The following is a 25039-nucleotide window of genomic DNA, read 5'->3' as shown; positions in this document are numbered from 1 at the left end:
TTCATCTTCGAAATATAAAAACTGAAAGTACAGCCCAAAATATATGATTGACCAATCACATTTTCTGATGGTTTTACCCACATTTGATTTTAAATGCATTGGGAAGATAAATGCTATAAAATAATGTCATGATGTATGACGGCAATCATGAATAGCAGAAAGCCGAAGGCAAGGAGTAAGAAAGTGAAAATGATAAAAGCAGACACTTAAAATATAAAAAATACACAAATTGTTCTCATGGTCACTTTGTGAATAATTCTTTTATTATTTTTGTTTCCTTCAAAGTCCAACCTGGTTGGTGAACCCTCTTTTATTTTATTAATATTACTTTATAATAGAATTATATAAAACGAAATATGTACGATTCTCCCCATGGACTAGTAAACTAATTAATAAATCCCATATGCAACAAAAGATTCTTGTTTTTTAAAATAATGAGATTGGCATGACATTGGTCCTCAACAGTGCTTCCTATTTTTAATTATTCCTTTAATTTATTTATTATTGTTGGATTCTTCATCCAAAGTCATCCCTTACAGTGGCATTAATTTCTCTTTTTTGATTTATAATAAATCAATGAACTTCATCGCCTTGATCTTAACATAAATAATTAAATATTATACCCTTTTCAATTTCCATGAAGACTCAATGAAATTTATCATTATGTTCGATGCTTGCCATTATTTGAATTTTGGCACTAAAAATGATTTAAAAAAATATTACATCTAAAGGATAAATCCACTTTTTCCCCTTTTGATCTGCAGAAAATCCCTCCCGAAAATGGGCAAAAAAATATGAATATTAAGAAACAGAAGAAAAGCTATTGCAAGAAAATGAAAAACACTTTATTGATATTGACAAGGGAAGGGCACAAACTTTCATTAGTGATAATGTGATATGACAGAATCAACATGCGCCGCTATGAAATCAACAGAATAAGAACAAAAGCTCACATTCCTCCAATATTTAATGAAAGGTGTTTGATAAAAACTAAATCATAATTTTAAATGTGTTTTTACCATTTATGAAGTAAATATATAAAAGAATTTATTTTATTTTATAAAAAATATTTTTTAGAAGTACTTTTAAAAATTATCAAACACCTCTTAATTCATAAAATAAAATAAATTGAAATCAATTTTCTTCTGGAAATAAGAAAAAAATTTCTTCAAGAATTATAAATTAAAAGTACTAGTACTTAATTTTAAGGAGTATTAATCAGTTGTCCACGTTCATATATTTAAAAAAATGCATAAAAATTGATTAGTTACGCAGTCGAATCTCATTTTTAATATAATATATATACCAATAAAAATGTTTTAAATGAGAAAATAATATAAAATCTGCAACTAAAAGAAATTCTAAATTTCACAAGCTAAAAAACTGTGGTAAAAAGGAAAAAAAAATGAAAATTGAGAATTCCAGGTTTCCACCAAACACGGTGCACAGTATTTACATGAGTAGTTGTGGATGATAGATCCAATCATTAATTGAAAAAATCATTATAAAATCAGAAACGAACAAAAGCTTTGGTCTGAAGTCACCTTTTTCATTAGCTTCCCCACCCTTTTTTTTAATGTGTTCCCTTTATATTCTTCTCTTTCTGATCTGCGATTTGATTTGAGACCAAAGCCCAAAGTACAGAGAAAATAAAGGGGAGGCTAAAGCCAGGACAAGCGCTCACTGCTTGTTATTCCAAACACCAACTTCACTAATTCAGCTTCTTCCTTCTCTCTCTCATCAATTACGCATACTTACTCCTTTGCCTCTTGCTCTGAAACTTCTTTTCAAAACCCTAGTTCATTCTCCGATTTCTGAGCCAACGTCGGATGGGTTTTTGTGTGTAAAGTTTTTTAAGAACAGTGGGTTTTAATCTGATCACATTTTTGCTTCTGTAAAGAATTTCTGCGTCTTTTATATATTTTATTTTTACTTTAAAAATATCATCTTTAAGGTTTTCATAGTGTAAATTATTGCGGCTGCTTTGGTGGTTTGATTCTATGGCTGCGGTTGCTGAGATTTCCGGTGATTCAGCCGCTGCCAGCAAATTGGACTCAAAGCCGAGGCCTGATACCGAATTTAATGTACAGAAGCTTGTTGATATGTTTACAAAGCTGAATCCTCTAGCTAAAGAGTTTTTCCCATCATCGCATTCTCATAATCATCTTCGTCATCTGAGCTCTAATCAGTTCTTTCCCAACAATTTTCTGGTTAAGCCATCTGATAATGATAATTACTCAAACAATCGCAGGGTATGGTCATTCCTCTTTGATCTCCTTGATCTCTAATTTTCGTATTTTTTGTAGACGTTTTCTTTTTCGTAGTCCTTTTTGTTTTTTAATTCTTCTCTCAAAATGGATTGTGTGCTGTACTGGAATTCATTTTGGACCCATTTTATTCTGACTTAACCCAGTGCTGCATACAATAGTTAAACCGATCATGTGTTTTCAGTAATTATAAGATCACTCAGACCAATTTTGTTCTCTGTAACTTTTTCCCCTGTAATTGTATCTAAAATATTACAAGAAGTGAACTCAGTCTATGCTCTGCGCAGTCTTTATTTATTTTGTATCTGGCAGAGCAAATGTTCAAACTTTTTTGCAAAGTGTCGAAACTCCCCATCACTGCCCTGCAGCTAGCGACTCTGATCGGTCAGCAGTTTGACTTTTCCATACTTTGTTATTATTTCTTATGTATTACAATGTTAGTCATTTGTTTTGATAGGGTTCAGTTTGCCCTCAAGTTCTCTCTTCCTTGAACTAGGATATCCTGAGATTTGGCGTAGATAACTGCAATTTTCATCATTTTGACAATTACTGTTGACTGTTCACTGAGTTCTGTGACTAACTTCAAACTTAGAATACAGCATTGCTGATGAGGGTTAGGCATGTGTTTTACCACCACTAGATAGTGGATGATAGCATTTTCCGTCAGAAAGATGATAATATCATTGAGCTAACCTTTTATCCGGAGGTTTGTCTTAATAATATCATTTTTAATATCTTGCAGAGAAGAAGCAATTTTAATCAGGGAAGAAGGCTGAATGGAAGAGTGCATAAGGCCCAAAGAGAAGACAGCATTAGAAGAACAGTATATGTTTCTGACATTGATCAGCATGTGAGTTATATCGGCTCTAATAACTTCTTGATGGCATAAGTTGTCTTTTCTCATATTTTTAATTAAAGAAAATGTTTATCTACTTGAATAGTCTCTTGTCCTTTTATAGGTAACTGAGGAGCGGCTTGCTGCCTTATTTACCAGTTGTGGACAAGTAAGTTGTAACTCATGAATATTGGTTGATAACTTTGCTATATTTGTGGATCATATATAGCTGAAGTTGTGTTTTCTTCAGAGGGTCACACATGCGGAGCATCAGACATGCATCTCCTAATTATAATGCGTTCCTTTGTGGAACACAATCAGTTTAATAAATTGAACTCTTCCTTCATGCATGGTTATCTCTATTTTTTCTTTTGTTAGCTAGGAACATAGCTTGCCTTGCTCTCTGGCTTCCAATACTTTATTTTAAAATATGCTCACGCAAGGGTCCGTTAATGGGGTTGGATACAGGTATTTCTATGTTTTTTTTCACATAAGCTGGTTGAACTTTTCTCAGTTTGATAGAGCATCACTATGGAACTGATATGAAGTTTCATACTTTTCACAGTGAATCTGGTTTTCTGTTTCATTATTTTTAAGCAAAACAATTATCTGGATCTGTTCATTCGAAATTTGGATAAGCTTCTTAGCAATTATATGATGCATCTATTTTGGGTGTTGTTAACTCTCTTCAGTTAATCTTATGCGTTTGCGCTTGGAAGGCTGCACTTTTACGCTATTGTACTGATTGTGACTTCTTTTTTTTTGGAAATTGTTGAAGGTGATTGATTGCCGAATTTGTGGTGACCCACATTCAATCCTTCGCTTTGCATTTGTGGAGTTTTCAGATGAACGTAAGTTTAGGCTTGCAAATCCAGAGTACAGACAAACAAAAAAGGCATTTGCTTTTTCGAATCCATAAAATGTGTTTTCCATGGAATTTGTGTCAACAGGAGGCGCAAGAGCAGCTCTAAACCTGGGTGGTACTGTACTGGGCTACTATCCAGTCAGGGTTCTTCCTTCAAAAACTGCCATCCTTCCTGTGAATCCTACATTCCTACCCAGGGTTGGAATAAATTTCTTGTTCTTTCTATACTTTGTTGTAGTTAGATTGGTTGAATGAACACAATTTTCTGTTCCTTGATTCAGCTGCTTCTGTGCCATGTGATAATATAGTCCATTTGGTGGCTCATCTTTAGTGTTCATTTGAGGAAACTTTTTGAGGGGTTCCACTGACAAATGTTTAGCAACTGTCAAATATGTCATGATTTCGATTGATATGTTTTCTCTCTCTTCAATAATCGATTTCCAAGAAAAACTCCAGTCATATGTTATTGGCAATAATGCTTTCCATTACATAATATATCCTTCTTGTCAAGGGAATTTATGGTTCGAAAGCTTTTCAGTGCACTCAGTTGTTCCTTTTCTTTTGTGATGTGCAGTCAGATGATGAGCGGGAGATGTGTAGCAGGACTGTTTATTGTACAAATATTGACAAAAAGGTATTTCTCTTTTCACTTTGTTGGCATAATGATTGCTTGCTACCTTTTGCTATCAATTTGTGCCGTATTTCTGTTAGTATAATAAAAAATCGTATTGGAGTTTTACATATATTGATATCAGGGCTAATTTTCTCGACTTCTCACTGAATTTACCCTTCATATCTCATTGCAGCTTTCTCAGGCTGAAGTGAAGAATTTTTTTGAAACAGCTTGCGGAGAGGTCAGATCAAAACACTTCTTTCATGTTATTGGCTGGAAATAAGTTATTTGGGGAGTCAAATAGTTGACCTTAACTTCATAATTTACAGGTTACCCGCTTGAGGCTTTTAGGGGATCATGTGCATTCAACCCGAATTGCTTTTGTGGAATTTGCAATTGTAAGTCTTGAAATACCATCAAACGCTTCAATACTTTGTTGGAAAACAGTTTCTTTAATTATAAACGTGTTTCCGCCCTAGACAAGTTACTCAGCGTACCATGTTTGTTTCTGTTTGTGTTTGTTCTTCTTATTGTAAGTTATATGACCTCGAATTTGTAGGAGTGTTATACTGCAATACTATTTTGAAGAATGAATTATCAACAGGCAACATTGTTGGTCTTTTGTTAGTAATAAATATTGAGCTTTTCTTAAACCTCTGCCCAATGGATAAGTCCTTAGAAGTACCTACCGCGTTTAGTATTAAATTGATCCTTACGCATTAGTCACTCGTTATGCAGGCAAGATGGATTTATGCTTCGTACTTCTATTTGAATACATTTGCATTTTGCTTTTGCTTGCCTTTCTTTTTATGGCTTCTTTGAATTCTCCTTTATATAGTCTTATAGCGGTTGCATCTGTATGAAATTGAGTTTTTGAAATTGAACTGTCGAAGTCTCCAAGCATTTAATGAACCGCAATAAAGAACGTAATAGCTTCTTGTGGTTACTGCTATGGGTAGTTTTTCGTTCACTTGCACAAGAGAAACCATTGTCTTGACTAATTAGTTCTTTCATCTTGAGCAGGCAGAAAGTGCTATAATTGCTCTAAGTTGTAGTGGGATGCTCTTGGGAACTCAGCCTATCAGGTTTGATCCGTGTGCCAGAGATTACTATTGTTGTTGGTTATGGAAATGCCAACTGAGCTCAGTTGAATCATATTTGGTATCTTCCTCTTGATGTAGGGTAAGTCCTTCAAAGACACCTGTGAGGCCAAGGATCGCTCACCCAATGTCGTGTTGACTGCTCGGTCCGGTCCAATCCAATGCTAAGAGAGACTATTTAGCCAACTTTTCAACGGAGAGATGTGTAGACTGGAAGGGGCGGTGAAATTATCCTTTGTTTCAGTATTTCCATCTTTTCTGTCAGCAGCAGTTACTGTTTGTTGCCTTGAACTTGCCATCTTCATCCTTAGAAAAGTATTTGAACATGTCTTCGGATTTACTGAACGCAGTTCACCTGTCTTGAATGTTGAATTCAGCATATCTGAATGACGTCCTTCAAAATATCTTTAGTCACAACTCAATTGGAAGGGCAAAACTAAGGTGCAATTTTCATGTGTCTATGACTAGGCTCTCTAACAAAACATACTCTTTCCACTTCTTAATATAAGAGCTACATAACTAATATACAGATATTAAAAAAAATCAGTTAAGTTAGTTAGATATGTGTGTGTGCATGCGATGTGGTTTTCTTAGAATATCTTTTTTAATCATACACATTGTAATTACTTTTTAACGTGCAATCGATGGGGATATTTGGGAGAGGGAATTATAAATTTGAGAGATAAAATATATTGAGTTTTATATTTGGGATCAAAATAAATCATTTGTGTAGTTCTAATATTGAGGACTACTGGTAGTGATGAGCAAATATTTAAGTCAGCATCATATGATTGGGTTTCTATGAAAACAATTCACATATTCTGAATTTATTGGACAACCTAATCATAAATACTGACCTAACATTTTGCCTAGAAAGCCAGGTCCTGATTCATTGACTGGGAGATATATTCATAGGAAAAAAAATCTATTAGTGCAGAGGATTTCTGTTCTGAAACGAAACAGAGTACGTTGTTATGGCTGTGACATGTATGATCCGCAGGATTGACTGGAACAGTGAATTCACTTTGTTCTCCAATCTTGAGAGGAAAAGGAAGCATATCTAAACTATGCAGATAGAAGGGGGCTATGAAGAATCAATGCTCTGTGTGGTATTTTATTAATCCCGTCTGGCTGCTTTTGGCAGGGTACCTTTCTTTAGTTATTCCCTCCTTTTTTGGAATTGATTCCAGTTCTTCCAGGCCTTATCAATGGCAAGATGTTTTATAGATATAACTGACCTTGGTTGAGGTGGAGTAATTAAAAAATTATTAGTCTTTATACTATTATTATATATTGAATAAAGTAATCATTTATTTAGCTTTTTTTTAATGGATCAAAGTAGTTCAACTAATTCACTAGGGTCATCTAGGTCACATAAATGTCACACCTGTGAGATTTTTTGTTTTAATATAATCAGGTCTAAACATCTAAATAAAAACTCCAAAGCTAACGATAAAACCTTAAACTGTTTGATTACAAACTCAAGTATCAATTTCTAGCCTATTAATAGAAATGTAGAAAACACAGCAAAACGATGAAAGTATGAGGTGGCTGCTGCATCTGCGAGCTCGTCGCTTAAGTCATGGCCATGGGGGAAAATTATTTCATGTACTGATTGCGTAAGTTATTTATATGATCGGGTACGATAAAATCAAGTTATAAAAATGCAATGCATGGTGTATTAATCTATATCATAATTATGATTCTATCACGTAAATGAAATATTCTAAGAGCTTTAATTTTATAATTTTGTTTTTATTTTAATAATTAGTAGTATGTGGAAACAGTAAAATGCTCTTATGCCATATGGTACCGGGATTATTCATTAATATGTTTTTAAATGTGTCATTGTGAAAGAAGATTTAACAAAAATACGAAAGAAAAATTTTAGTCACATATGAGAGTATTTAATTCCTGATGTATAACTGTTAAATTCTTTCTATTTTACTACTAAACCCACATAGGAAAAAAAAAAAAGATATATGGCTGAGTTCAATGGAAGAACTTAACATAATTATAAGAAACTGGATGTAATTATTATCGTTTTTTAAATATCGAATCATGCATCATCTTTCACATCCTGTTTTTCAAATTTAGTTGCTTTACTATTTTGTAGATTGTGTTTCACTAGCAAATATGATTTTATAAAACGATTCATGCATCATCTTTCACAAATTTTGCGATTCATGCAACTGGATAATTTCACTAAATCCAACCATTTATTGTTCTTTATTTGGTACTAGGCATGGGTTAAGCGTATAAATACACACAATTACATACTGTGAAACAAAAGCAAAGAAATAAAAGATGAAGAGCATCCATATATTTGCAGCTGTAGCAGTACTCGTCTTGTTCATCTCTGGTATGCCTCATCTATAATTAACAACTTCGTACATATGTTATTGTCGGAACACACGATGATTGAGCTTTGTAAATCTCAGATTATGTACATTCTCTCTCTCTTGTCCTTATTACAAGACCTTTCTTGGTAAGACCTTTGTCTGATCTGAAGCATTACTTTTTGTGGGATGGATGCAGGGAATATTGCTGAAGAAGCGATGGAGGAGGGAGAATGTAGAGAAATGAATGAGTTGTGTGTTACGGCGGAGAACTTGCCGGCGTGCCTGGAAGGTATTTGTGGCAGGTTATGCAAAGACAAGTATGGGACAGTTGGGACTGTCGTGGGAGAGTGTTCTCTAGAAAATGATTCAATCTGTGACTGCATTCACCCTTGCTAAGACCTAAAATGATGGTTCTGTTATATATAAATTTAAGTTTGTCTTCTCTATATATTCGTAGTTTGGGTTAAATGTCTATTCTTTCTCTCTCTGCACACTCGCGCATATAAGTCCGGTAAATATCATTTAAAGTTGCGAGTACTCATCAAATCTAAATCGTTCATATATAATTATAATAATATGAATGAATAATTATGAGAATTAATTAAATCTTAGATATATAGTTAGAAGAAATGGGAGAAATGTCTTAGAGGTTGACGCATGATAGCTGCTTCACTTATTGTTTACTATCTCCGATCCTAATTATAAGAGCCAATTAACTAATTTGTGAAGATTAAGGAAGTAAGTTGAGTTACTTATTTGTCCAAAATAGGTTTGTCTTTCCTAAAATATCCTTTATTAATCAAGTGTATGACTAGAATTATCATTATTAAAAGGGTTAGTTTGAAAAAAAAAAAATATAAGAGATAAAGTGGATTGGGCTCTTATATTTAAAATCAAAATAAAAGTCAAACATGATCTTATATTAAGGACCGGAAGTAATATATATTTTCATTCTATTTCTTCGTAGCCAAACAAGTTACATATGTGATCTCTTGTGTCCTTCGATCCTCGATCCTAAGATATTTCCAACATTTTTTCCCCTTAAACATATTTTATAATTAACTAATACACATCATGTATGTGCAATGTGTATATTCTAATATGCTAGCTGTATTAATTATAATCCATAAATAATACGATTTATTAGAGTTTATTTTATATATATCCACTGTGAACCGCTATTGCGCAGAGATACATATATAGTGCAGTTAAAGTAACAAGAAAATAAAGATATTAAAAAAAAATTCCGCTTCTTATTACAAGGATTTAATAATATTTTTACGTAAATTGATAAAACTAGTTAAAATAAATTATTTCTCAGAAAATATCAAAATTATTCTCTGTGGAGAGCTTGGTTAAATAGTCGGGAGTGCGATGTGAGGAAAAAAATATTTTAGATAAACATGTTAGACCATTTGGAAAATTAATAGCAGATTTCACGTTTGAAAGCATTTGGAAATGAAAATGTTACTCCCTCCGTTCCTTATTATAAGAGACATTTGATGCTTATGGCATGTTCCTATATATAAGAGACACTTACAAGTTGTCTCTACTTTTTTGTGTTGATTTACTATTTTACCCATATTTATTATCTCCAACTCATACTCTCTCTCCCTCTCACTTTCTTTCTTTTAATAATTTAATTGTTCTCTCTCATGCTCTCTTCCTTATTAATGAGGGTATTTTTGGAAAAAAATATACTTTTTACACATAATTGTTTTAAACTAATTTTAACTGTTTTTTTTTATCAACGTACTTCGGTTATTTGTCTCTTATAATAAAGAACGGAGGGAGTATTTGACTAAAACTCTATTTTTTTTTAAACAAAGACTAAACCTTTATTTAAATGAATGTGTTGTTGAGATTGAAAGGTTAGATTACTTTAGTGACCCTTATATATATACACCTAGATTTGAAGTTTTATTAAATCCCTTGATGTTACTATTATTGTTAATTAATTATCCGAGTATTCTAGAATTCAGCTTCTGGAAAAGAAAAAAAGAAGAAGCTAAATGTTGTATTCAAACGGAATATAATTAGAAATTTTAAATAAAAGAGGGTGGTAAGGGGGGAAAAAAACAAGTTTCAGCTTCTAGAAAACCTAAGATTCTTTATTTAATTTCTTCATTCGTATAGGTTCTTTTCTTGGACCATTTGCGACATGTTTGTCTCATCAAATTATCGCTTCTTTCTACCAATAAACAAACACTTCGGTTCAACCATATGTATCATTCTATAAAGGCCTCAAGTAATACGTCTTCTCTACGTTAAGTAGTTATTAGACATAAAAAAATCGTACAAGAAACGAGGAAATTTCGAGGATGTAATTCTCGCGGATTCTAGATTGGTTAAAATAATTAGTCTTACCTACTTAATTAACTTCCAGATTATGTCTCTAAGATTAAAAGCAGAGTGGGAAGACAGATTAATGAGACAATTAATAACAATGGAACTAAACCCCCCCAACACACACACAAGCTTTTATGGACTATATTTTTGAATTGAATATATCGTATGAAGGTATAAATAAACATGTTAATTAAAAATATCTGCTGCTGCTGTAATAAGGCCATTGGAGGGAGAGAAAAAAACAATGACACAATTGTATTTCTCCAAATGGCAGGCCACTTGCCAATTAGGTGTCCAAGTCAGCATAATAACTTGCCAAAACAGTTGTTAATTAGCTATATTACACCACATTATCAATTTAGGATTAAATCATTAGACATTAATAATATAAGTACTAACTTGGTGTAGCCAGCTGGCGATGTGTTTAAAAAGTAAAAAGTTGTAAACTACTACCTCCGGTCCTTATTATAAGACCCTGTTTGACTTTTTGTTTGGTCCTAATTTATAAAACCCCCAATCCATTTTGTCTCTTATATTTATGTATTTTTTTTTCCAAAATAATCCTTCTAATAATGATAGTTTCTAGCCAATACACTTAATTAGCAAGGATATTTAGGAATAACAATACTTATTTATTACAAATAACTAACTTAACTTACTTTCTTAATCTCCTCAATAGTCAACTGGGTCTTATAATTAGGACCGGAGGTAGTATATAAGAAGCTATTTTAAAATTAATGTACTTATAAACTATGGGAGCTATTAGATTAATTTTTCAACTTTCCTTCGGGAAAGATCCCTAGAAGTTTCATGGCCACGAAAAATGTATATTCAAGTGGGTTAGAATAAGCAGCATGAGCCGCCAACAGAAAACATTCGTTATTCAAGTCTTTTTTTTTTTTTTTTTTGCCAAAGTTATTCAAGTCTATTATTGTATTATTGTAAAGCTAAATTTTGTCTATATGGATAGTTTTTCTTATATTATTTATTTATTTCTTTATCTATTCTTTTCAAAATGGGAAATTTGACTAATAATGTTTGACACGATAAGCTAGCTAGTTTTATACGACTCAGGTTTATGCAAGTGCTTACCCAAAGTTTGTTAAGCATCTAGAAGCAAATATTTTGTTTCTTATTTTGGATAAAAATAGATCTGTGTGGTGGTGAGAGGGGGAAAAAAAGGGAAGATAAACAAAGTAAGTAAAGATTTTTTTTTTCATAATAAGAAAAAGTGCTCACGTTTCCTTATAACATGGTCATTATATGTGTATATAATTGATGACAGCTATACATGCCTCTTAGATTAATTTTCGTCAACATCAAAATATGTGACGTTTCTAATGATTCAAGCAATTTAGATATATAATACTATTCCGGTCCTTATTATAAGGCTCGATTGACTATTTTATGGAGATTAAAAAAATTATTAAATTATTTCATTATATATAAATTAGGCAAATTAATTCAAAAAAATAAAAACTTTAAAGTGATTTGATAACTTTATTAATCTCCCTAAATTAATTAATTAAGTCTTATATTAAAGACTAGGGATAATAATATCCTAATTTATTATACGCAGTTGAATATTTAGATTTAAGAACGCTAGCTCTTATATTTTAGCATTATAAACAGACTTTCTTTTGATTTTATTTATTTTTTGAAAAACAATCTTGAAAATTTTCTTCTTTTTACACGTTGAGATATTTTTCTATGCATTTCATAAAGGCTATATGTTGCTTTACCACCCAAGCCAAGCTCGAATATTAAGAATAGGATGGGATATATATGGATGGGAATCGAGAATTTAAATCATCAAAATAATGTATTAAAACCAAAAAATACATAGATTTTTTATATGATAATAATTCAACGTCGCCACTAAGTTTAGCTTCTGATAAACAAAAAAATAATTGTTTGTGTGTATCAGTGTATATATATACACATACATTCCAAACAATTCAAAGTGAAGAAGCATATATAGATTAAATTTCAAACACGTAACAAACAGCAGGTCTAATCTAACCTATCAAAATATTAATGATAACACGCCATTTTATTTTGAAGAGGTTTATTAATCCATACAAAAAAACAAACAAAGGCCTAAGCTTTTCAACCACCCATTATTGACACGTGGCTTCATGTTAAAACCAAACGATAAAGGGTTCGTGATGATCAATGAATAAGCTGCCTCCACATCCGAAACTCTGACCACACACACACACGCACGCACGCACACAAATGAACTAATTAAACAAGCAAACTCAACTAAGTTAACCAATCAACGCGTCTGATTCTGACTTTTATTGTCTAGGCTCATCAAAGTGTCTCCCAAACTAAATCACGTGCATGGCGCGTGACAGGCTTGACCCAATCCTGTGACTTGGCCATTTAGACTGCTTCCTGATTCAACTAACTTCACATAACAACACGGCGACGGTCAACCGAGTTCATCTTTAAGATCATTTTCAGGAGTTTTTTTCTTCCCTGTAAGTGTCAAGCCCACCATATCGATCACCCTTTTCAATCTTCTCTCTCAAATATTTATATATATTAAAATAGAAACCCAACTCATCAGAAGCAGCAACCAGAGAAGGAAAGGCGGCAACAGAGAAAACCCTAAAAAGTTACAGCGAATCTACTTGCTGCTGAATTCTGCAGTTTCTTCAAGTGTTTCTGAAGATGATGTCTGCAGGAAGAGGATACAGTAAAAAGCCTGTGAAGATTGTGATAATAAGTACACAGTATGTTCAAACTGATGCTGGGAGCTTCAAGTCGGTGGTTCAGAAGCTTACAGGGAAGGATTCCCATCATCATCATCACCATGTAGAAGAAGAACCTCCTCCTCCTCCTCCTCCTCCTTCTCGAAAAGAGGATTCAATATTATTAGAGCCCAAAGCTCATCAGAGTCATCATGAGGTTTCTGGGGGTGGGAGTTCCCGCGTTTTTATCAGAGACGTCTCCTTTAAGGAGTTCGATAGAATGTTCAGAGAGATGCCACCAATTCATGAGATCTGGTCTGGTTATAATCAGTAATTCTTTTATTTTGGTCCAATTCATTCTTATTCTATCATTACATGTCATGATGCAGAGATCTATATTTTTCATATGTATGATTTTTAATTCACTGATATATAATCTTTTGACGTAAGGGTTGGTAATACGTGGGTTCTAAATATATATATATATATATATATATAATTAAGTCCGTATATATCTTCATAAATATTTTAGCAAGGTGAAGATTGAGGCTTAATTATTAAAAAAATGTTATCGAAGCTTGGATATTATATATATTATCAACCATTGAAGCTCAAATCAAATTATGATTTGCACGGTAGGTTCATCATATTTATTAGAATCGTCCGATCTTATTAACGTTCCGACCTAATAATTTTTTATGAATTAAACGAAGTTTATTACTTGAGAATAAGTCTCAAGTGGATTCTACGAACGGCACGATATTTTTCTCCCACCGAAATTGTTGAAATGGCAGGTGGGGGTCCGGATTCAATGAACAACAAAAGAGATTATTTGACTTTTCTTATGGGTATCATGGAGAAACGAAAATGTGTTGTGTTTGAGAGTTTGAATTTCTAGTTTGTATATATGTTAATGTGCTGACAATTTCACTTTCTCACTTTGTTTTATGATATTCTTGTGCGTTTGGAGATCATTCTAAGCCACCTTTTTCATTTTTGTTTTGTGTGGGAGTTTGGGGTGGCTCCATTTCACCCAGTTTGATTTGAAATCTTGAGCCTTTAGTGAAATTTATTAGTTGATTATTATCTAAGTTTGTGTTCAGTAATTTGCTATTAGCTTTATGTTCTTGATGTCAGGGAATTCCAAGTTGCAGCAATCGAGATTAATTTCTAAAGCAGAAAGATTAAAAATTTAATTTGTATCTTATCATACTCAAAAAGTCAACATTAAGAAAATTTTGGTTTATTTGTTATTTTCTTAGGAGTTTTTAGGCACATTCCTATAGGATTTTTCGCAGCCTCGAAAGGAAGCACATCAAGAACAACATCCTTTTGCATAGAAGAAAAGGGTTGAGTAAAGCTTGTGTTGTTTATTGCATATAACTTCAAAACAAGAAATAAAACTAAAAAAAGGAAGAAGAATAAAGTGGAGTTTTAATTTATTGGACAATCCCTCACTTTCTTCTACCTTTCTTCAATTTTTTGACATAACTCCATCATCTTTTCATATTTTCTATAAAGGACATTGAACTCACAAACTATGAATAGAATGATGACTTATTATAAATTTAGTACATATATGGATGATTAGCAAGGGCGGAAGCAGAGACAGATAGTATTATCGTCTTGAGCACAGAGTCCACCAGCTTCAGAATTAGGGAACTTTTGCTTGCATAAACTATCACACTGTGTGTTATTACAATTCACTGCCATCTTGTATCTCGTCCCACAAAGTTTCCCATTTGCATCAATTCCCTTCACTTCCTCTGCGCTCACAGTTATTTTGTTTTCTGCATATATATAGATATGTTAGAAATATATATAAGCGCGATTCATATACAAAATTAGAAGAAGAAAATGAATAGGTATATATCAAGTTCTTAGAGAGGACATATATAGATATACCAGTTGAGATGAGAACGATGAGGAGAGCTAGAATAGCAAATGTGTTAATATTAGTCTTCATCTTCTTGGTTTCTTCAGCTTGGCAGTACTCTGTACAAGAGTGACAATTAAGTTTGCATTATATATATAAACTCTCGCAAATTAAGATTGATCATTTTCTTAATTATATCAGATCTCTTGGATATGTGATTATAATAAATATTCCTTGTTTGATTTCTTTTCCCTTGTAAAACTGACCCCCAGAAAGGGATCAATTCAGATTCCCTGGGATTCTGTTTTGCAAGTAGTTTTAACAAAATCATTAGGATCCACATTTAAATGATTAATGAGATATTCTGGCCCCACAATATCTTGTTTATGTGGGAATGCCGTGAAAAAGAAAGGATTGTTCGATTTGATTGCATCCCAAATGAATCTAAATAAATGGCCTAATTCTTAATAAGGATTTTCCACTTGATTTCGTTCAAATAAAAACACATCAGTTTGGCTAAAGAACGATTTCCTCCTTTTTTTCCTTTCTTTATATTTTTAGCGCCTCAAGGCAATTACTAAGAAAAAAAAGAAGAATTATAATGAGCCTCAAGGCAATTACTAAGAAAAAAAAGAAGAATTATAATGAGATATAAAAAAAAGAGAATAATTACCAGCAAGTCTCAATGATAAGTGAACAATTATTATTTGCTACTCTAAAATTTATTGTTCTATTATCGCGAGGACTTTTTAATAAGTTTGTTTTTTATTTGAGATTTCATCACAATTCTCGCTAAAAAAAAATGTGTGCAATTAATGGCTTTAATTTTTTGTTGATAATTTGGCAAGAAAAAATATTGGCTTTCGAAATATTTTTAAAATAATATTTATTTTTTGTGTCGATGAAAATTTAAAGTTAAATATTAATTACTAAATTCACTGGATGCCATAAATCACGTGAAAAGAAGTAAGGCGGAATTAAGAAAGAGATGTTTTCAAGAAAAATCCCTTTTCCTCTTCTTATTAGGATCTCTTTTGATCTGTGTCCGCCCATTTTGTTATCAACATTAATTTAATAAACGCGTAATTAGGCCTTGGATTTACTTTTATATATTGGAATTTGATCTCAAAAGTAATTACATAATATCCTTCGTTGATGATTCTTACGAACCCTTTTTTTTGACTGAGTTATCATGATTATTTAGTAGTTGTTAATTTACTCATACATATGAATTTCGTGTTTTTAAAACCAAGATACTTGCATAAAGTATTTGTTTATAAAAAATTGTAATAAAAAAATTTCGATATGTAAATTACTAAATCTTTTTTTCTGCTTTTTTGGGGTAAATTACTAAATCCATGTCACCGTAGGTGGATCCATTTTGATCAAAAAGAAAAAGATAAAAGTGGATCCATTCATTAAGAAAATTTCATATCGTAAATAAAAATTGGCCCATTTTTATTTGTGGACTGGCCTTTTGGGCCCAATAAACATAATTAACGCTTGGGCCCATGCAAAACATGAAAAGCACATTGGTATTGGGAAGAGCATTATAAAATACGAAGTAAATTTTTAATTGTAGGATTTAATTTAGTTGGCCACTGAGCCCACTTTTTCTTTTTTAACTTTTTGTGGTCCAATTTTCTTAAAATAAAAATAACTCAATCAGTTTAAAAACTTAAGTGGCCTCGCCGGATTCATTCTAGAACTAAGCAATGGCCAGTAACGAACCAGATCCAGAATCAGCTCTTGGATCCAAGAGGACTGTCTGGCTTGGTTGACGCAGGAGGCCATAATAGTTTTAATCAATTTAGGTGAAGATTAGTACTATGATAATTGTAATTAATTAATTAATTAATCAATTATTTGGTTAGGTTTTCATGCGGCAAGCAACATACATAGGACAATAACAAACTGATAAAGCCATTGTTATACCAATTTATATACCGTAAGCCTAATGATGCCCAGTTCTGTTGAACAACAAGCCACCGATTTTTAACCAACAATTCTTCTTCCAACACAAATTAAATAGTTAATACTGTCTCAGAATCTACTAACCAATTAATTTGTTGAAAAATAATTATTTATAACAAATACGTGTTAATTTTTCTAAAATATTATTTCTAATTATATGCGTTGTAACTATATATCTCTTAATGGAAACTCTTTTACTATATGTAATTAATATGAATATTGTGGAAAAAATTATAAAATTGAAAAATAAAATAAATTAAAATCTTATATTTATGATCAAAATAAATCTTAGACAAACTAATAGTTCTCGTGATCTTAAACTTTTAATCTATTAATTTTCTATATTAATGTCTCAGTTGTTTATTTCATTGTAATTTTTAATTATTTTTGGTGCATTTCATTTAATTTAGGGTAAAAGGATAACAATCACCCCGATTTTTTTATATGATGCATTTAGCATTATAACCTTATTTGTTTGTTGTATCTAACACATCAATGTTATTTTTTTTAATTACATTCAACAAAAAGAAAATAAAAATGCTAGATTCTATCATATAAAAAAAAAACGGGAGTCTTAGATGCAGTTGAAAAATACTTCTCCGGTTCTTAATATAAAACCTATTTAACTAATTGGATTAGATTAAGAAAGTTAGATAAGTTAGTTAATTATAAGAAATATGACATATTTTTCCTAAAACACCATAATTATCTTTCTTAATATCCTCCCTCTCTCTTCTACTTGATTATGGTTGAAGAAGCATCTATAAAGGTAATTTAAGAAAAATTGATAAATATGAAAAATAAATCTTATATTTAGAACCAAAATCAACTTAACAATTAGGTTATATATTAAGGAGCGGAGAAGGAGTAATAAGACAAGGATGCGGAGATACCTTTATCCTATAATTCAAATAACAAATATGCTTCTTTCATTTGATTGGATACGTGATTGACTGACGTTGAATTGAGTTTGGTAATCCTCTTGTTCAATATACGATCCAATTGTTGAGTTGGTTTTGATCCTAAATATAAAACTTATTTTTTATATTTATTAATTTTTCTTTAAATTACCTTTATAGATACTCCTTTAACCATAATCAAGTAGAAGAGTAAAAGAGGGTATTAAAAAAGATGATTATGGTATTTTAGGAAAAACGTGTTACATTTCTTATAATTAACTAACTTATCTAACTCTTTTAATCTAATCAAATTAGTTAAATGCGTCTTATATTAAAGACTGGAGGAGTATAATATATTGAGAGAGATGCCTCGTGAATCAAAATGCAAATGAAAAATATAAATATGAAGAAGGAAAGTGGGCATAAAATAATACGCTAGGGACAAGCGTCATGATTTTTGTATATTTGTTGATTGTTGATAAACTAAAATTCAACGTTGCTGAAGATATGATTAAAAATCTCCAAATTAGGAGACATCTTCATGGTCCATATATACCCCACTTGCTTCTCAGGAGTTTGAGAGACACCAACACTTAAGATGCCCTTTCATTTTAGGGTAGGTTGGTAACTACCACTCCCCCCACCTTCATTTATCTATATTTATATCTCATTTTCCCCCACCAAATTGATTTCACATTATTGTAATTTTGATGCCTCTTTATGATAGTATTCACTAACATCTCTTTCACATTTCTCACTAAAAAAAATCTGAACTTAAAAACTCCACTTTTGAAACTCATAATATATTATGTGGTATTAATTTTGGATTTTGAACTCTCTGTCATTAAAAACTATACCCATTTTTATTTACATTGCGTGGAATATGGAAAATGATTAATATTGAACAATATTGCTCATCAATGACAAAGTTTGTTATCTGGATTTTTATCTCACAAAAACATATATTGTTGTTGATGATATTTATGCAGGTTTTAAATGAAGTATTGCTCTTGAGCACGATGAACTTTAATCGATTCATTAGATTTTATATAATGCACGATAAATCCATCTCATTAATTACGTTTTTGTTTTTTCCCCAACAATTAATTACGTTTTTGAGAGGTTAATATTGTGCATGATTTAAAATTTTTAAATTAATAGAACTATATGTGTTTGTATACACAACATGAGTAAAATACCTGTATGAGGCAGATGAGCATGATATCGAACACTCTGACATTGACATTCAATTCAATTAATATAAGATTTAATGTATTCGGTAGTATATTTGGCTATAATTAGTTTCCAGATTAAAATTTTATAGATTTGTTAGGTTTATATTTAAGATTCACCTTTTTTTTTTTTGGGGTACCCTTAGATATGTCTTATTTGGACAATCAATGAGATGAAGAAAGAAGTTTGTAGCAACCTTATGGATAATAGAACGTGCCTTTATGTTTTTTTTTTTTAATTTCTTTAAAATAGCGTCGACTTTTAAGATTTTTTTTCCTAATATAACCTAACAATATAAAATGAAAAGAAACATTACTACTCGTATGAGGTTTTGAAAAAAATATAATTGCAAACAAAAAAAATCTTAGTAGCAGGTCAGAACTGAGAACTTCAAGGATGTCATAAAACCCATTAGAATCTTTTCATTTCTTAGACGTTGGTTAAAAAATGTTGGGGAAAGTTTGGTACAAGGGAAAGAGTGAAATTTTTTTGATAAAATCGATTTAAAAAATTTTAAAAATAAAATTAAAAGTTTTTAATTAATTTTTATTATTCTTTTGTGTTACTTCTTCTTTTGATTAAAATTTCAAAACTACTTTTTCAATTTTTGAAATAGAACCCGTTAAAATTTTCTTTTCCCTTCCTTTCTTTTTTACTTTCCTCGTATCAAATAATAGGTATGCATACTTTGGATAAGTTTGGAATCTAGGATTTAGGGATTTTTTTTTTTGTATTTATGGTGAGAAACTTAACACATTCTAAATGTAAAGTTTATTTTGTAATCTAATTTACAAATCAAAATGAGTTTTGTGTTTAAAACTAAGGAGAGTATATGTTTGGAATCGTTGTAAGATTTTTTAAAATAAAATTTTAAAAATTTTACATTGACTCATGTGGACGTGTTTATAATTACAGAGTAGCTTCATGCGAGTCTTAAAACTTAAAAGGCATTCATAATTTTAAAAATAATTTTGTTGTACGCGAAATAAACATGCAAATACGCCGCATTTTCAAATTAAACTGGGAAGGTACGCGCGGTAGGGCGCGTAAAGGTATGGTCCACATTGATTCTTTCCTCGTCTACTACTCCACCGTCCGTGTCTTGCTTCGCATACGTACATAAATCTCTCTCTCTCTCTCTCTCTCTCTCTGTCGCTAAGTTTCCGTCGGATAGAGCACAGAAGCCGAAAGGAACAGCAACAAATTTCTTTAATTATTTTATTTTTATATAAAAAAGAAACCAAATCGCAAACAAGGAACGAGAAATCTCTCTGTTTCTGATCGTGTTCCTCTTCTTCTGAACAAATCTCTCGGTCTTCATTTTCCTCTGCAGAGAGTTCCTCCCTCTCTCTCCCCCCCTTCTCTCAGGTTCTTTCCCGAATTCCAATCTTTGTCCATTTCGCTGTTTGTTTGCAACCTTCTGTTTTATCTACTGCTCGACGCATTTCTTTTTCCTCTCCCTCCTGAAAAGTAAAAAATTACTGTCTTTTCCCCCCCAATTTTATGCTTGTTACAGCTGGTGGCGACTGGGAAGTTACGCCCAATCTTATAGTTTCACTATTCCTATTTTTTTCCCGCTTTATTGCGTTTCTTTACGTTCCCTTGATCTTGGCTCTGTACTTTGCCAATTGTGGCCATTGAATTCCTAAGCTCTGCAGTGTGGAAATTAGGGTTCTTGATGTTGTAATTGTGATTGATTGTTCATCTCAAATTAGTATGCAATGAGTCGCTTCTGTTAGTTTTCTCTGTCTTGTCTTGGAAAGTCAAATTAGGATTACCCGCTTTCTTTTACATTTGATGTTTGCTTCTTTAGTTTTTGGCACCAATGGAGAAATGCCTCTTGACATTAAAATTGTGGAAAATAAAAGCAGTCTGACTCTTGCGTAGCTCTGTTGACATGTGGGCCTAAGGATTTTCCCCTTGTGATAATTTTATTGAGTGTTCTGCTTATCTGTCGCATTCTCCATGCCCTGCAGGACTGTTGGGATGTTTTTCTGCAACAACCTCCGTGAAAGCAAACGAACGAAAACACCCTGTTGATTGATATTGTTGTGTATAAAGGGTTAGGAATGTTGTTCATTGTTATTTCGTCATCAATACAGTCTAATTTGTGTATGGATGCTTTTGTCAAATGTACAAGTGAATAACGTTTGACAGAGTGGGTTGCTATATTTGTTATGGTGTTTCGTCTTGTTGGAGAATTCAAATAACTGTTTATCCAAGAAGTACCAAGTTTTCGGATGGGTAATAAACTTGGGAGGAGGAGACAAGTGGTAGATGAAAAATATACTAGGCCACAAGGCCTGTATAATCATAAAGATGTGGATCATAAGAAGCTGAGAAAACTAATACTCGAATCAAAGCTTGCGCCCTGCTATCCTGGAGATGAAGAGTCTACTCATGATCTTGAAGAGTGCCCGATTTGCTTTCTGGTGCGGTTCATGTTCTTTTCCTTCAGTCTTAGATTTTGTTTGCCTTTTTTTGATACTGTCCCATTTGTATCAATCAAAACTTTAATATTTTGACTTCTTGACTGGGTAAATCTCTTTTCGAACTGCAAATTTGATGGAGGATAGAATATTTCAAGTTTCCAACCTTTTTATACTCTCAGGCCCAAAAAAAGCCTCTTTTTTTTTTTCCTTTTTCCTTGGAAGTCTATTCCATTTTTAGAAGTTGTATGTGACTTTTCTAATTATCATGTTTTTGTCTATTTAGTATTATCCAAGTCTAAACCGTTCAAGATGCTGCATGAAGAGCATCTGCACAGGTAATTATTTGCTTATCTTCACTAGAATATGTCTTTTTAATATTAGTTGTTTGCAATCTGATTTCTTCATTTTACCAGAGTGCTTTTTGCAGATGAAAGTTCCTAATTCAACTCGGCCTACACAGTATCCTGCCACACCAGATTCTTGTCTTCAATACAAAATGATACAGCTCATATATTCTGTCTGTAAAATGTGCTTTTTTTTTTTTGGTTGCTCCTGTCTTCTAATTGTAAGATAATTGTTTTCCTTAACCATGTAAGATGTCCCTTCTGCAAAACAGCAAATTATGCTGTTGAGTACCGTGGTGTGAAATCAAAGGAAGAGAAGGGGTTGGAACAGATTGTATGTTATCTGCCATATTCATTAAATATTGTTTATCACTGTATTTTCTGAAATACTTGACAATGAATAAGCTAATTAAGTTGTACTTGTTCTTTTTAATAAATTAGGAAGAACAGCGTGTCATAGAGGCAAAAATTAGAATGCACCAGCAGGAACTGAAGGATGAAGAGGAGAGAATAAATAAAAGACAAGAAATAAGCTCTTCAAATGAAAATGCGGCTCCCATGGACGTTGAATACAGCTCAAATGCAGGTAGTCTTTCTACCAGACCACTACATCTTATCCCTATGAACGATCCTAGCAATATAAACAAACTTTTTGTTTCTATTCTATAGCGGCTGGATCTTCAATATCTCTTGTTGAAGGTGAGGAAATCATTGCTTCACAAGATTCTTGTGCCGCCCCAATTGTTAGACCACCACCAGCTGCTAGGGCCAATAGGTAGGTGTCTTAGTTTTCATGACCATAGCTGTTTCATCCCCCCCCCCCCCCCCCAAAAAAAGGACTTTTTTTATAATGACTCTGTGTGATGCATTTTCTCTCTGATATTTGAACTGTGAGCATATACCAGATTCTTTATTTTATGAAGTATTTGTATATATGCAATGAAGACCAATAGAACTTACGGATTTGGTCTGAAGTGAATCTTTGTACTCGAGTCAATAATCTCTTCCACAGGTTGAATGATGATTCATGATTATAATAGATGACAAAAGTTGTAGTTTTAGCATGTTAAATGATGGTAACTTGTTAGAAATACCCGCAGACATTCTTGGTTTAGTATTGGAGCATCATTTCTTTTCTGTGGCTGAATTATTTTCTTCTACTGTTTTACCACTCTAGCATTCAAATCTGTGTCATGTCATGGACGTGTGGGCAATAATGCCTCAATATTCTTGATTTTCATGCATTTAACTTTTGAATTGGCAAATATTGCAGGGATGATGAATTTGATATTGATCTCGAGGACATAATGGTCATGGAAGCAATCTGGCTTTCCATCCAGGTGAGAACTTATGTTTGGTATGTTGTGTAGTGAAATGTCTTTTCAAAGAGAATTTCTCTGCAAAAGTGGTTCTGAAATACTAAACCTATGAACATATGTCACATTCTTTTCTTGGTTCAATGGTGCAAATCAATCTGGGAATATTTGCTTTTCTGTTGGTGTTGCTCAGGTACGGCAATACCTTGACATAAACAAAGTGCAAGCAAATTTTTCCCGAGGAGTGAAATATTTTGTTATACTATCTGTGTTGCATTCTTTTTGTCCTTTGCTTGTTTGAAGCGATTAGGGATGGAAGACGTAAATAGCTATTCTGATTGACCTTAGGTGACTGGCTGGGTTGGTCTTTCCTAAACAACAATAATAAATACCTAGGTGCATAAATTTCTTTACTCATGAATTTTGATCCCTAAACAATTAGCTTTTAAATAATACCACCTCCAACACTAAACTAGTTTTTTTATTTAGCACCAAGATAGTAATGACTAAGAATTTATGTGCATCTAATTCCTATATATACCAGCCTCAGAAGTGTATGCCTTCTTAATTCATTGATGATTGGCTTTTAAACTTCCAAATTTGTGTACAGTCAGCTTAGACAGAAGTCTTTATCATGAGATCCTGCTCTGTCCCTTTTGTGTCTTCCTTTTTAATGACAATATATATCAACTTATGCACTGACCAAAACACACACATTATACTACAGGAAAATGGCAGGCAGAGAAACTTATATCCTCCTTATGCTCCTTCTAGACAATACATAACTGATGATTACTATGTTTCACCTGCACTGGGTCCACAGAATGGATCATCATCATCCCCATCCGGTGGCCTTGCCTGTGCCATTGCTGCACTTGCAGAACGTCAGCAAGTTGGGGGTGAATCATCTATGAGCTCCATAAATGGAAATACACCATCTTTCAACATGCCACAAGAAGCCAGCGGCTTATATAGCAGGCTGGATAGAGACTCGGTTAATTATCTGCCTGCAGACAACTTGCATGAGATTCCACCGAATGAAACTATGGTCATGACTAGGGGTCATGGTGAATGGGGGATGGGTCATGTTGCACAGGTGGCTGGGGCAGCAATCGGCTATGGAGGCTCTGTTGCTACAGAAGATAGCAGTAGCATTTCCAGCCTTTCTTTACGACAGCTTGACGACACTGATGGAAGCATTGCAAACGCCACAGACCCCATAGTTCCGGAGAGTTTTGAGGAGCAGATGATGCTAGCCATGGCTGTTTCATTAGCAGAGGCACGAGCCGTGTCAAGTGGGCAGGGTTCTTCTTGGCAGTAGATTTTGTTCATGGGATTGTTTGTTTGGTTTTTGTGCTATAAATAGAAAATGCTGGCCATATCTGTTTGGCTAGTGGAAGCTGGGGTTGAGAGTTTGAGCGAAGTTCAAGGTGGCTGTGCAATTTATTGGAGGATCATTTAGTGATCCTCCCACACGTATATAGAGATCAAATGAAATGAGATGATTCCAGTTATAGGTGCTTAATGCCTTTTTCTATAACTGATGTTTTGCCCTTCCTGCTCTTTCTTCATTGGGTTTCTGTGAATAATATTCCCGAGTTTCACTCATGCCTGGATGCCAATCTTTACAGAACAAGAAAGAAATTTAAACTGCACGTGATTAAAACTGACGGAAAGGCATCGCCTTGGCCCATTTATTTTCTGTTTTCCCCCCTTTTATTAATACTCATTAATTGATGGTTTAATAGAGGCGATGGTTTATATAAACAAGATGATGAAGTTTCAAATGAGTTTCAACTTTGCCCGAATTTGGGTAATTTCTATTTGTAATGTCAGTTTAATATATTAATGAAATCTGTTAAAATTCTGAACAGATGATCATCTGAAGATTCAGC

The 25039-nt window shown here is 32.8% G+C and overlaps 3 protein-coding genes across 3 annotated transcripts; all 3 read left to right on the top strand.

Annotated features, from left to right (window-relative positions):
• Positions 1–1678: 1678 nt before the first annotated feature.
• LOC114739235 (polyadenylate-binding protein-interacting protein 9-like) lies at positions 1679–5973 on the top strand. Its single transcript, XM_028927281.1, has 10 exons — positions 1679–2252; positions 3010–3117; positions 3227–3271; positions 3881–3953; positions 4053–4165; positions 4542–4601; positions 4774–4821; positions 4910–4978; positions 5604–5665; positions 5762–5973. The coding sequence occupies exons 1-10, from the start codon at positions 2001–2003 to the stop codon at positions 5817–5819; spliced, it is 888 nt and encodes a 295-aa protein (XP_028783114.1). The 5' UTR covers positions 1679–2000; the 3' UTR covers positions 5820–5973.
• Positions 5974–12787: 6814 nt separating this feature from the next.
• LOC114739233 (VQ motif-containing protein 1-like) lies at positions 12788–13519 on the top strand. Its single transcript, XM_028927279.1, has one exon. The coding sequence runs from the start codon at positions 13051–13053 to the stop codon at positions 13402–13404; it is 354 nt and encodes a 117-aa protein (XP_028783112.1). The 5' UTR covers positions 12788–13050; the 3' UTR covers positions 13405–13519.
• A 6742-nt stretch (positions 13520–20261) lies between these two features.
• Positions 20262–24684, top strand: LOC114739234 (E3 ubiquitin-protein ligase DA2L). Its single transcript, XM_028927280.1, has 9 exons — positions 20262–20420; positions 21029–21484; positions 21768–21819; positions 21898–21943; positions 22081–22162; positions 22270–22414; positions 22498–22603; positions 23102–23168; positions 23872–24684. Exons 2-9 carry the CDS (start codon positions 21293–21295, stop codon positions 24463–24465), a joined length of 1284 nt encoding a protein of 427 aa, XP_028783113.1. The 5' UTR covers positions 20262–20420; positions 21029–21292; the 3' UTR covers positions 24466–24684.
• Positions 24685–25039: the final 355 nt, after the last annotated feature.

This window comes from Neltuma alba, unplaced genomic scaffold (assembly GCF_004799145.2).
Source record: "Neltuma alba isolate B1F8T4 unplaced genomic scaffold, ASM479914v2 tig00013814_pilon, whole genome shotgun sequence".
Classification (NCBI taxonomy): Eukaryota; Viridiplantae; Streptophyta; class Magnoliopsida; order Fabales; family Fabaceae; genus Neltuma; species Neltuma alba.
The sequence above is the reverse complement of the archived record's forward strand: the minus strand, read 5'-3'. Positions and strand labels throughout refer to the sequence as shown.